This window comes from Vulpes lagopus, chromosome 10 (assembly GCF_018345385.1).
Source record: "Vulpes lagopus strain Blue_001 chromosome 10, ASM1834538v1, whole genome shotgun sequence".
NCBI lineage: Eukaryota > Metazoa > Chordata > Mammalia > Carnivora > Canidae > Vulpes > Vulpes lagopus.
The window spans coordinates 52,651,711-52,665,588 of NC_054833.1; the positions used below are offsets into that span (position 1 = coordinate 52,651,711).

The 13,878-nt window shown below is 37.5% G+C and overlaps 1 protein-coding gene across 8 annotated transcripts in view; it reads right to left on the bottom strand.

Annotated features, from left to right (window-relative positions):
* GRIA4 (glutamate ionotropic receptor AMPA type subunit 4) overlaps positions 1–13,878 on the bottom strand; it is a 368,417-nt gene that overhangs the window by 85,331 nt on the left and 269,208 nt on the right. For all 8 annotated transcript variants that reach the window (XM_041770488.1, XM_041770490.1, XM_041770487.1 and 5 more), the window contains one exon: positions 5,752–5,805. In XM_041770488.1, coding sequence (XP_041626422.1) covers positions 5,752–5,805 — 54 coding nt within the window. The remainder of the gene's footprint in view (positions 1–5,751; positions 5,806–13,878) is intronic.

The window sequence follows — 13,878 nt, forward strand, 5'->3', positions numbered from 1 at the left end:
CAAAACCACAGTGGGATATCACCTTCCACTAGAGAGAATGGCTTAAGTGAACAACTTAGGAAACAATAGATGTTGGTGAGGAGTCAGAGAAAGGGAAACCCTCTTACACTGGGAATGAAAACTAGTGCAGCCACTCTGGAAAACAATATGGAAGTTCCTCAAAAAGTTAAAAACAGAGTTACCCTATGGCCCAGAGATTACAGTACTAGGTATTTATCTAAAGGATACAAATGTAGTGATTTGAAGCAGCACATGCACCTCAATGTTTATAGCAGCAATGTTCATAATTGTCAAACTAAGGAAAAAGCCCAGATGTCCACCGACAGGTGAATGGATAAAGAAGAGGTGAAACACACACACACATACGCACACACACACGCACACACACACAGGAGTATTAGTCATTAAAAAGAATGAAATCTTTCCATTTGCAATGATATGGATGGAACGGGAGTGTATTATACTAAGTGAAATAAGTCAGTCAGAGAAATACCATATGATTTCGTTCATATGTGGAATTTAAAAAATAAAACAGATGAATGTAGGGAAAGGGAAGGAAAAATAAGATAAAAACACAGAGAGAGAGGCAACCCATAAGAGACTCTTAAACCTAGGGAACAAACAGAAGGTTGCTGGAAGGAAAGTGGGTGGAGGATTGGGATAACTTGGGTGACCAGCATGAAGGAGGGCACGTGATGTGATGAGTACTGATGTTATATGAAACTGATGAATCGCTAAACTCTACCCTGAAACTAGTAATACACTCTATATTAATTAATCTTAATTTAAATTTTTAGGAAAGGAAACTGGGGTGATGAAGTTCCTTACTATTTTGGGGTTGCTATTTCTCTTTTCAGATCTGTTAATATTTGCTTTAGTATATATTTAGGTGCTCTGATATTGAGTACAAATGTATATACAAATATCGTATTTTACTGATGAATTACTCCTTTACCATTAAAAAATGATATTCTTTGTCTCTTGTTATAGTTTCTGACTTTAAGTCAATTTGTCTGACATATCTATAGCTACTTCTTCTTTCCTCAGTTTCCATTTGCGTGTCCTTTCTTTTTTCCATTATTCCACTTTTAGTCTGTTTGTGTCCTTAAAGTTGAAATGAGTCTCTGTAGGCAATACAGAGTTGGGTCTTTTCTTTTTTCCCTTCTTTTTAAAATTCATTCAGCCACTCTATGTCTTTTGATTGCAGAATATAGTCCCTTTACATTTAAATAGATGTTGGTAGGAATAGACTTACTATAGACATTTTGTGAATTGTTTTCTAGCTGATTTGTAGTTTATTTTTCCTTTCATCCTCTCTTGTGCTTTCCTTTTGTGATTTGATGATTTTTGAGGTTGTATTTTTTTACAGAGTAAATTCCTTTTTTTAAAGTTTTTATTTATTTGTTTATTCATGAGAGACACACACAGAGAAAGGCAGAGACACAGGCAGAGGGAGAAGCAGGTTCCATGCAAGGATCCCTATGTGGGAGTCGATCCTGGGTCTCCAGGATCACACCCTAGACTGACGGCAGCGCTAAACCACTAAGCCACTGAGGCTGCCCAAAGTTGTATGTTTTGATTCGTTTCTCTTCATGTTTTGTGTTTCTTCTATAAGTTTTGCTTTGTGGTTATCATGAGGCTTTAATAAAACATCTTATAGCTATAACAGTCTATTTTAAAATGGAAACAACTAAACTTTGAATGCATACAAAAGCTCTACAATTCTCCATATTTCTCCCCACATTTTGTTTTTGATGTCACAATTTACATCTGGCTCACTCCCATTATAAAACCAGGTCATCAACCTGTCTCTAAAAGATTGTACACATGCCTGGTGGCCTACTTATTACTGTTCCTACTCAAGGGATGGCTGGATCTCATAGCTGAACGTGCTTGTATTCATAAATCCCCACAGGACTGTAGCGAATAATGAGGGAGTTCTTAACAGGTATATCTTTTCTTTCTTTTTTTTTTTCTTCTTCTCTGATTAGGTGAATTCCACTGCCTTGTCTTCAAGTTAGCTAATCTTTCTTCCATCTATTCCAATCTGTTGTTGAATACCTCTACAGAATTTTGTAGTTAGTTTTTGTATTCCTCAACTCTGTGGTTTCTGTTTGGTATATCTTAAAATATTTTCTAACTGTTTGTTGAAATGCTTACTTTGTTAATACATTGCTCTCCTGACCTCAACAAGCATCTTTATGACTGTTATTTTGAACTCCATCGTGCAAATCATGTATTTCAATTTCATTAAGATTTGTTTATGGAGATTTATTTTGTACTTTGTTTGGAATGTATTTTCATTTTTCTTCATTTTTCTTGATTCTCTGTACTGGTTGGTTTCTACACATTAGATAATACACATACCTCTGCCAGTCTTGACACCCTGGTGTTGTATAGGAGAAGACCCTCATCAAATTAGCACAGACTAAACTGTTGGTTGTCTCTTAAATCTGTGTGATTACTCAAGCAGCCTTCTTTGTTTAGTGGATCCTAGTAGTGAGGGACCTGGCTGTGTCCCAAAGGAAAGAGTCATAGTCAGCACCTAGATGCAGGCTGATTGTAAGACTGACTCTCAGGCAAGCAGCTTGTGAAATATACAGTCAAACCCATTTCAGGGAAAGACTGGGAAATGGGCATCTTGCCAGTTCCTTCTATGTTCAGCCCTGGGGAGATACCTGGGTGAGTACTCTCATGTGTACCTGTTAAGAACTACCTCATTATTTGCTACAGTCCTGTGGGATTTATGAATACAAGTACATTCAGCTATGAGATCCAGTCATTGCTTGAGTGGGAACAGTAATAGGCCACCAGGCATGTGTACAATTTTCTTCTAGAGACAAGTTGATGACCTGGTTTTGTAATGGAAGTGAGCCAGAGGGAGAAGGTGACAGAAATATCCACCAGATCCCTTGAACTCCATGAGGAATCACAGCCAGCTCCTTAATGCAGGCAGCTCCTTAATGCAGATTCTTGCCTATGGGCTCTCAGGCAGCAGATTGTAAAGTAGGTAGTTAATTTCCTTTCAGGGAAAGACTGGAGATGGGCATCTTTGCTTGATCCCTCTGTGCTAATAAGGCCTGTGGGGATAGTTACAATGAATCCTCATGAGCCCATTAAGAATTGTTTCTATAGTCCTGTGGGTCTTGTGGATGTATAACTCATTGACTTTCATAGATAGGTGTTCTATGGGCCTGTCTCTTGAGTGACAGCCTTAAAAGCTGGGGTGCTAAATGTATGATCCAAATCCTCTGCTGCTCATGGAGAAGCTGGGAGCTAGGGATGGATGCCCTCTTGACTATGACACTGTGTTGGTATACACAGTTTTTATGAAAGAGTGTGTCTCAACGTTTCCTACCCATTTCAATGTGGGTACTTTCTTAGTTGCCTGATGTGTAGGAGTCACTGAGCTAGATTCCAGATTTCTCTCGGAGGGATAACTCTGTGCGTATCTGTGGGAGGAGGGAAGTTCAGGAGCTTCCTATCTCTCCCTCTAGGTTCCTCTAACTAAACAGTCCTGCTGAATTGGTTATATAGCAGTTCCTCATTAATTGTAAATTGTAATTGGAAATTATAAATGGAATTATTTTCTTAACTTCACTCTCAGAATGTCTGTTACCAGCATACAGAAATATACAATTTTTTATATTGACTTTCTATCCAAAACCCTGCTGAACCTACTTACTAGATCTCATTAGATTTTTTTTAAACTAGATTTCTTAGGATTTTCTATTCAAAAATATCTTTTTTTTTCCAATCTGAATGTCTTTTTATTTCTTTTTCTTGCCCAATATCCCTTGCTAGAAGCTTCAGTATAATGTTCAACATAAATCATGAGGGGGCATCCTTGTTTTCCTGATCTTAGCAGGAAATTATTCAGTCTTTCAACATTAACTATATTAATATAATCTTTCTTTTGATAATGGATTTATTTCATATTTGGGAATCTTCTGCAGTAGTTCTTAAGAACAAAAATCATTCTTGTTTTGGAAGTCACAGTTATTTAGAAATAAATGAATAAGTCAGGAAAGCATAATTAAAACAATATATTATAATGTAGATATGCACAAGTTACTGACCTAATCATGTGTTACAGTGATATCAAATACATATGGTAAAATCTTGTTTTTTTTCTCTTAAAGATTTTACTTATTTATTTGAGAGAGAGAAAGAGAGTGGGCAAAAGAGCAGAGGGACACACAGACTCTGTGCTGAGTGTGGACTCCAACATGGGGCTTGATCCCACAACTCCACAATCACAACCCGAGCTGATATCAAGAGACAGACATTCAACTGATTGAGCCACCCAGGTACCCCTTGATTATGTGATGATTATATGCCCTTACACAAGCAAATATTTCTTTCTACTTCATATGGTGTTATTTAGTCATTACATAGATATCTTAAGTATGCTCTCATCTACTAGGGAAGTTTAAGACAGGCTCTGATAGCCATTCTTTCCATTTTGTACTAGTTTGTCGAAGTCAACAATTCATTTCTGACATGACAGTCTATTGACTTTTTTTTCTTCTGAATTTCTTTGTTTGAAAGAAGGGATGTCAAAACCCTCTGTTTGTTAGAATCTCCTTGTATAATGTCGTTGTGAGTGTACACATTCCAGAAACGTAAGTTTTTCGTCTTTAGTGATTAATATCAGGATATGCTAATTTTAAGAATTATATTTTTATAAAATATATTAAAATATCCAGACTACAGGACTACTAAAAACAATGGGAAAGATAAGTCAACATTTCTCAGTATTTTCATGATAATCCATGAAGCTAGTGAAATCATACTTTATTCCAAAAACACCATGCAAGAAGAGTTGATAGTCTATTGCTGAATTTTAATATCTCAATTTCATAGTGTGATCCAGTTCACTAACAGCTAAAAATTCCTGTCTCAGAGGGTGATGGCCCACTCACTACAAGACAAGAATTAAATCTGAATCTCTTTGCAGCCTTTGGTTCTTTCCCTGTGTTAAGGAAAAGATTCCCACCAAAGAAATACATAGTAGGAAAAGAGAAAATGGAGAAAACCTTCTTAACTTCTCTTAAATAAACCACATCTGAGGTTAAGCCCTTGGGGCAGATGGCACTCTCATGAAGCAAGGAGAATGGGCCCCTATTTGGCTGCTTTCCCTCTACACTGCACAGTTAACAAGAAATACTTGGTGAGCCTTGGCAAGAAATCTAGAAGGATTTGCACTTTCAGGATTTTATACTAATGTGTATGTATCTTTTTCAATATAGGTCTATATATAACACAACATGAAAAGCTGACATAATTTAAAAAATATTTGGATTACTCCCAATCAAAAGACTTCCTTACATATCTGTTTTAATCTTGCTTTTCTTAAAATCAGAGCACGAGGGTCATCAGTTCGATCATCCTTGTGATATCCTAAGTATTGGCAACCTTAATCCATACATTAAATTATGGTACATTAATCATTTATACAGATAAAAGACAATTATCTGATTTGTCAGGTGATATCATAGTAAAGCAAATATCATAATCACTTTTAAATGTGCTTTGGCAGATGTCAAACTAGTCTGCATCAACATATACTGAATTGTGCATTAGAAATATGATGATTACTGTAACAAAAATATTATCCTAGGTGTTATAAAAAGCTTAGTGAGTAATGTAGTTTACTCATTTACTGAAGTGTTATTTTAAAGCACAGTTATTATAATCTGGAACGCTCGAGCAATTCTTATGAAAAAGAAAAAAACAGAGAGCTCTTACCAAGTTTGCAATGATGTAATGGTAGCCTTTTACATGCTTCCCAACACTCACAATCTGTGAAGATAGAAGGAAACAAGGAAAAACCAATTTAACTTTACTGAAGGGTATTTTTAAAAATAGAATTTTCACTATTTTAGCATAATTCCATGTGGAAACATGATGAGAAAATGTTACTTTTTCTTATAATTGAAGAAATTCATAAGCCACCTTAAAAATTAAGTGATTAAAGTAAAAAAAAAAGAAAAACAAAAAACCCAACACTCTAATTTCAATCATGCTGTATAAATGAGCCTTCATTTACCAAACCTTGTTCAAAAAACTACTACTGGGGATCCCTGGGTGGCTCAGCAATTTAGCGCCTGCCTCCAGCCCAGGGTGTGATCCTGGAGTGCCGGAATAGAGTCCCGCATCAGGCTCCCTGAATGGAGCCTGCTTCTCCCTCTGCTTGTGTCTCTGCCTCTCTCTCTCTCTCTCTCTCTCTCTCTCTCTGTCTCTCATGAATAAATAAATAAAATCTTTAAAAAAACAAAAGAAAACAAAACTACTACTCATGCTATAATTCCCTAGGAGAGAAAGAAATGGTTATGAAACAAACTAATGTGTGTGTGTGTATATATATATATATATATATATATATAACATATATATGTAATGTATGATAGGTTGTTAAGTGTCTTCTATTGTTAAGAATGATTTTCTATGAGTAGATTGGATTTTTGTCCTGAGCAGCAAGCAAGATTTTTCTGAGGCACAGTATCTGTGTTTAGATGCCTCTGATACTAGAGAATACTTAGTCAATTCCCACTTGCATATGGATAGAGCAGTATTTTATTATAATCAAAAGAATAAAGACAAAACAATATCAAGAGACTTTTTCTCTGCTAGATTCATCATCTTTTTTCTAAGAATGTTTTTAGGAATGTTTCAGGAATTAGGAACTCAGAAATTCCTAACAGAGAAATATAGTTGCATTACAAGTGAAAACTCTTATTTTCTATAAAATTGATAATTCCTTCAATGAGAAAAAAATCTAATGACAGTTACTGATGAGCCACTTCGTAACTTCATTTGTTCCTCAAAGCGGACAACACAATATATGAATTTCATGTACTTTCCTCATCAAAGAAAAAATTAAATTGTTTTTAGCATTTTAATAGCCTCTAAAAAGAATTTTTTGTAAATGGATGAGTTGTGTATGAAATAAAGGAAAATCCCTTTAAAATCCAGAACATACGAATCACGAAAAAAAAAACCAGAGCTTTGCACACATGCCATTGGTGAAATGGAGTCTCTATGCTCATCTTATCGTTTCTTTTAGGTCACAGCTAAGACTTCCTCTTTATTCCGATGGTTCTTCAGTTTCATTATGATGGAATTTGGATTTTTACTTCTTACTATTTGTTTATATTGTTCAGGAATTGTTGTGCTTCCTGAATACGAGGATTTCCTTCAACGATTCTGAGAAATTCTTTATCAATTTCCTTGAAAACACCCCTTCAAAGATGTCTATGTTTGCTTCTAACAGATACTGCAGTGTTCGTTATTACTGATTCCCAGCTCACAGAGTGTGGTATAAATTCGAATTAAATTTACGATCTGCCTAAAGAGAGTAGTGATGACCACTTCTCACAGAAGGAGTCTGCCTTGCCACACTGAGCCTGGCCCCAGACAGAAAACATTCAGGTGATTCCTTGTACAGGGAGCACATTGTTTTCTAGTTGTCTCTTTTACTGGGTATCACTCTTCAAGAGTGTGGCTTAAAATCAGACCTGAGGTCTAACTTATTGCCTTGGCTGACCCCAAAGTCCCTGTTCTTGGGTGAGCATTAAACCTCCAGTCAGGTTGCCCAATCTGGCAACTTCCGTGGGTGCAGTTGCCTTTCATTGCTGGCTCCAGAAGATTTTTCTTTCTCTCCGGGAAGCTCAACTATGCATTTGAAATGTTTTACGGAGCATGTCTGTATCTTTTATATTGCCTGATTTAGCCCACAGTTTATCTAAAGCTGTACATCCCTTGACAGTCTCACCATAAAGATGAGGACAAGCAATGCATGGATGGGATTGTAAACAAGGTCTGCTAAAGAAAGTGCTTAATTAGTCATCATATTGGATAACCCAAACCCAAGTGATTTAGCCCAGGTTGAGGAGGTGAGAGCATTGGTATTCTCTGGGAATCTCCAGGGGAGCGTGTGCAAAAGATAATTATCAAGGAACACCTGATGGCTATACTTAGGACACTGTATACTCTCTTACTGTGTCTCCAGAGCTTCACTATTGGACCTCAGCAGGGAGTGTTGCCACAGGACAATTCATTACTTCTCTCTTGCTGATTCACTGTAACTTTCTCTGGTGTGATGGTGTAAACCCTTCTGCACTCTCCTCAAGCACCCCTACTCATCCTGCCTCTTCTCCTCTCAAGGTTCTCAGGGAATGATTTCTCTGTGGCTGCAGTAAATAACCTCTCCCTTCTTCTAAAATTCTTTTCTTTTTTCTTTTTAGATTTTATTTATTTATTTGAGAGAAAGCATGCATAGGCTGGGGGAGCAGCAGGCAGAGGCAGAGGGAGAAGCAGACTCTCTGCTCAGCAGGGAGTCCAACATGAGCCTGGATCCCAGAACCCTGAGATCATGACCTGAGCTGAAAGCAGATGCTTACCTGACTGAGCCACCCAGTTGCCCCTTTCTAAAATCATTTTAAAGATCTAACACTTGTAAGTGTTAAAAAATGTGGAACTGGCAGAAATTCTGCACTTGGTGTCTCCATAAGGAAATTACTGTCAGTTCTAGATTACCTAGTAAAGAACTGTAATAAATTAAAGCTTATGTAATATGTTTTCAAGGAATTAGAACTTATGGAACCACAAACAACCAAAAGTGACAAAAATCCTGGCAGAAAAGGCCTTGCAGAGCTTGATTGCTTGATTTGCATCAACATGATGGGAACCCAGGGCCCCAGGGAGCAGTGATCAGAGGATTTATTTACCTGGCTGGGGAGGCCAGAGAGAACACCGTTTTTTTTGGCTGAGCCAGATCCTGGCAGGGGGGAAATGAATGTGCCCTACAAACTGCTGTGAGGCCCTCACTGCCTCTGAACACTCCCCACCCCACCCTGACTGAGGTTAAGGCCAGATTTTGATCCCTCTGCCAAGCATCCAACAGTAGATGGAATTTCTTTGTGGAAAAAAAAAAATCCAATTTATACTTCAACACTCTATAGTAAAGTGTCCTGCACCTAGAGTACTGTTTGCTTAAGTTCAAAAAAAAATTTTTTTTTTTTTCAAAAAAAATTTTTTAATTGTTGTGTGAAACTGACAGTGTCACAGATGTGTTTTTACATGGCTATCATCATCTCAACAAATGTGAAGACAACCTCCTGTTAAAAAACCAAAACAACAAAAACAAACCACCAAACAAATGAAAAATCAAAAACAGCAATCAGAGTGACTTGACTTTGGATGCAGATCAAACCCTGTGTCTTTGTATTTCTGATGCTTATTCTTTATAAAGAATGAAAGTGCACAGTGTGAGGGGAAAGACAGGAATATATAACAGCACAAGTATGTCTGTAGGGCCAGTGACTCACAGACACTACTGACCACCCACGCATGCTTTTCCTCTTACCACTTCGGTGCCTACTGCCACTCCTGCCAGTACCCGGATTTCTGTGACTTCTGGGTCTCCCTGGTCCCCGGAGCCCACTTTACTCACAGTGCGGGGAGACAGGGGGCCATCGGAAGTGCCCGGGGAATGAATTTTTAAGGGAAAACAAGGCCTACGATGAGGACTTGGTTGCGATAATTAATTATGGCCTTTCATAAAGGTAAAAACATGTAGGAGTAGAGACTGTTTTCCTGTTCTTTTTATCTTCTTAAAAGAGACAGAGGATGCAAATGGACAAAGAATAATTGACCAAGTATCTGTTCAGAGTTCTGAGGAACGGGTTAGGAAGAATATACAAGTTCCACTGCCCATACGCTTTCAAAGGAGCCCATCTCTACCAGAATAAAACGCTTAAGAAATGGGACTAATTGGGCAGCCCCGGGGGCGCAGCGGTTTAGCGCCGCCTGCAGCCCAGGGCGTGATCCTGGAGTCCCGGGATCGAGTCCTACATCAGGCCCTGCATGGAGCCTACTTCTCCCTCTGCCTGTGTCTCTGCCTCTCTGCCTCTCTCTCTCTGTGTCTCTATGAATAAATAAATTTAAAAAACCTAAAAAAAAAATGGGACTAATTGATTCCTTTGATTATTTTTTCTTGTTTGTTTTTTAGGAGACAGACATTTGCTTAGAAGTATCTATGGTGCTGGTCAAATGATTCAATTTTAAAATCAGACCCATGTATATTAATAGGGTAAATGCCCGATGAAGTCACTGCATTGTTTTAATGAATTATGGCATAGTCTTTATGACTGTGACTTCTAAATCTTTATTCATTTATTAAAATTAGGGAAGAATGAATCCAGGACACTTTTCTACCTTGACCCCACCTTTAAATAAATTTAGTTCAATAAATGTGTCCTATGTATAAGTTTAGGGTAAGGAGATTCAAGGCATATAAACCTAAGTAAATCGGTGCTGTTGGGATAAGAGTGTTTAATTAATCTCTTAAGGGGATAAGCCTCAGGCAGAAATGACTAAGATGCAGACAGACTAAAGGGAGTGCCATGGATTTTAAGATGTGGTATCATTTGGTTGGGAGAACAAGGTAATTTGAAAGACAGACAGATGTTAAATAAATATTGATGGAGTGGATGAATAAAGAAGTTAGCATATCAACACCACCAACACTAGTATATTAACATCCATTTGAGACTTGTAAATGACGAGAGTTTGGCCTTTAGCCCTCAATCTAATTTTATGTGAATCCTTTATATATCGATGGTTTATAAAGCATTCAGGGGTCTTTCTAGATGAGGGTTGCTGTGTATCACCTTGAACTACTATTACGAAGCTATGATCATTGTAGTGAATAGTCTCCGAGCTGGAGACCTGCAACAGCACACCTGAGTATGAATGATTTTGGTTTTCCTTTTCTCTGATTTGATAACTCAGCTGGAAATTCCTCTCCCAGCTGTTATCATGTTCCAAAGAATTCCACGACATGAGCAAAGCACTACAGTATAGTTGGTGGTGTTATGGACAGGATGCCTGGTAAATGTTGGAGACTTACTGTCACTCTCTCTAGTCCTTTGTTTCCATAGAAATCCCAAACCCCCAGATGTCCCTTGCATGTTGATCGTCAGGATGCTTCAAAATATTTTATTATAGATAAAATCAAAAGCTTTAGCTGATTTAGTTTACCTCAGTTTCACCAAAAGAAAAACATAAGGCAAAAGGCTTTTGCAAATGCACTGGAGAGTTATGACCCTGTAAGAAAAGAGGACTTTTACTTCTGGGGTGTGACTCACAGAGGGAGAGAAGAAAATAAAGAACCCTAGAACAAAAAGAACTAAGGCTATTTAGTGTGAGAAGAGATGAGGTGAGGGACAGGGAACTAGAACTCTCATCAAATGTTTTAGGATTAAGGGGCAAATACATGCACATGTATACAAATGTGTTTTTGTTCATCTGTACTTGAGGATGTCAGAAATAATAAAAATTTCTAATTAGGACAAATTCACTTTTAGGGAAAAAGGAGTGGAAGAATGTTGCCCATAAAGGGATGGCTGCCTCTCAAAATAATGATCTGATCTCTCGGTAGCAGCTGCCAGCAGGGGCTGACTGACTTCCAGTAAAAGATGGGGTAGAGCCCTTCTCAGATCTAAAGTCCTTTGTCTGTATGGCCAGTGGCTGTCACAGATGCTACTGGCTGCCCACCCATGCTTTTCCTCTTACCATTTCAGTGTCTACTGCTGTACCTGCTGGCACCAGGATTTTCATGACTTCCTGGTCTCCCTGGTCCCTCACTTTGCTCTCAGTGGGGAGGGCAGGGGGGGCAAGGTCAGAAGTGCCTGGAATAGACGCCCTCCTTTCCTGCAGCCCTGGTGCATAAATATTCTAACACCCTTGCCAGAGGGAGGATTCTGATATGTGTGTTCTATTTACACTAATTTCAAATGACATTTACAATAATCTTCTAGTAATTTACATTAATTTCAAATGAGATTAAGCTTCGGTCACCCACATGGTCATTTTCAGGATAAATGCACCTTTAATTGACTGCATTTCTCCAATGCTCTTTCAGTATGTTCTTCGTCTCATAAACCGATGGATTATACATAAATCTGTGTCTTAAGGTTTGCTTCTGGGAAAACCAAACTAAGACAGTCTCCAAATTAAAAAAAAAAAAAAAAGAAATGAGCAATGTGGCAGTAAAATTAATAAGGGTAAAAAAGTCCCTAATCTCTGTGTATAGTCAGGGACTCAAGTTGCATAAAATGCCATGCTTTAATTTGGAAAAGGTTTAATCTCTTATATAGAGAAATAGAAATGAAACAGTGTCTTTATTTGATACCTTCTTTTTATTCCTGACATACTATTTTCCTCTTCATACTGTCTTTATATACCTTAAGGACACCTGTTCTTAGTACTAGTTTCTTTCCTTGACTATATTCCAAATGCTAACGAAACAAAACAAAACAAAACAAAACAAAAACCAACAACAAACCTTTGGTTTCATCCGTTCAGAATCTATGAAGATTGTAGATTGCTTTATATGTACCTCTCCACACAGATGGCCCTTTAAGTGATATGATTTGAATGGTATTATAGAACAATGAGTAAAAACTAAGTGTTGAAATGCAGGTGTTTATTTCCTGCTTCAGGACACCTCATCTCATCATGGAAACTTCCAAGAGCTATAGAAAAGCATGTTGTAGAGTGTATCCTTCTCTATTATGGCAGTTCCAAATTTCTATGTCCACAGAGCCTGAATATTATGATTCTCATCATGCTGACAGTGACCATCTCTTAGCAGAGATCCATTCTGATTTAATAGCATTTGAATTTAGTGATTGAACATATTTGCAAAGAGGCACAGAAGATTCTATGGAATTTGTGATTAGGAATGTGAAATGCACATAATAGCTTGAAGGAACCAGTGAGCACCATGCTCTTCTTTAATTAAAGAAGATATTTTGTGTGAAGCAATATAAAAAATACTGCTAATGAGATGTAGGTGCAGGGGGGTAATCCTTTGCTTTCATAAACAAACATGTTCACTAAGTACAGTCATTAAGTAATGAGGCTAGGACTCCAGCCCGGATGTTTTGACTATAATTTTTTTTTTCTCTACCCCGTTGCTTTCCTGAGGAACTTAGCAATCATAAAAATGACTTATTTGGGGCCAACTTTTATACATTTTTCATAAGAGCAAAATGAATCACAGATATTTATGACAACGACATTCTTTATCATATTAGATAGTTGATGAATGCTAAATGTATTGATGAGAAAAACCAGCTTTCTCATAACAAAACAAAAGTTCCTTTCTTCAAATAATCTCCTGTCTGAACATATTGCTTGTTTGAATAACATTGTATATGCAAGGTTTTCCTACTCCCATTCTGCAGCAGACTGGGACGTGGCCACACAGATGGAGAGCTATCAGGTAAAAACACATCCAAATTTAGGTCCGCAAGTTCTTCTTATATGCATAATAAAGCTACTTAGCAGGAAAGCTTGAATAACTTGGATTCAGTTTTGTATAGCTTGTACTTTACCAGGTGTGTATCTCAAATGACAGTTCAGGTATACAGCCCACCTTTAATGTAAATCCAACTCAATCCAGTAGATAATTCTATTTATATGACAAACTTAAAGTGATCAGTTACAGGTTCAACTATGTACAGTACAGCTTTAAGCACATTATAGAGTGTTCTCTTTGAAAATACAAATTCCATAGATGGTTAACTTTTGGTTAATCAGAATATTACATGTCCCTAACTGGACATGTCATCAATGGATAAACATCTATTCATGGGTTACAAAGAAAACTTGAGGGGGCTGATGGGGTTGGTGGTGATGGGAATAAAAGTTATTTTCAAACATCACATATTGTCATATGTTTCAAAGGGATAGGTCATTATGAGGAGATATTTGAATTATAGGTCAACTATGTTTGAACATGGCTTGCATAAACACCATGTGAAGGTACTGTTTATGGGATGGATGACCTCTAAGATCCAGCCAACC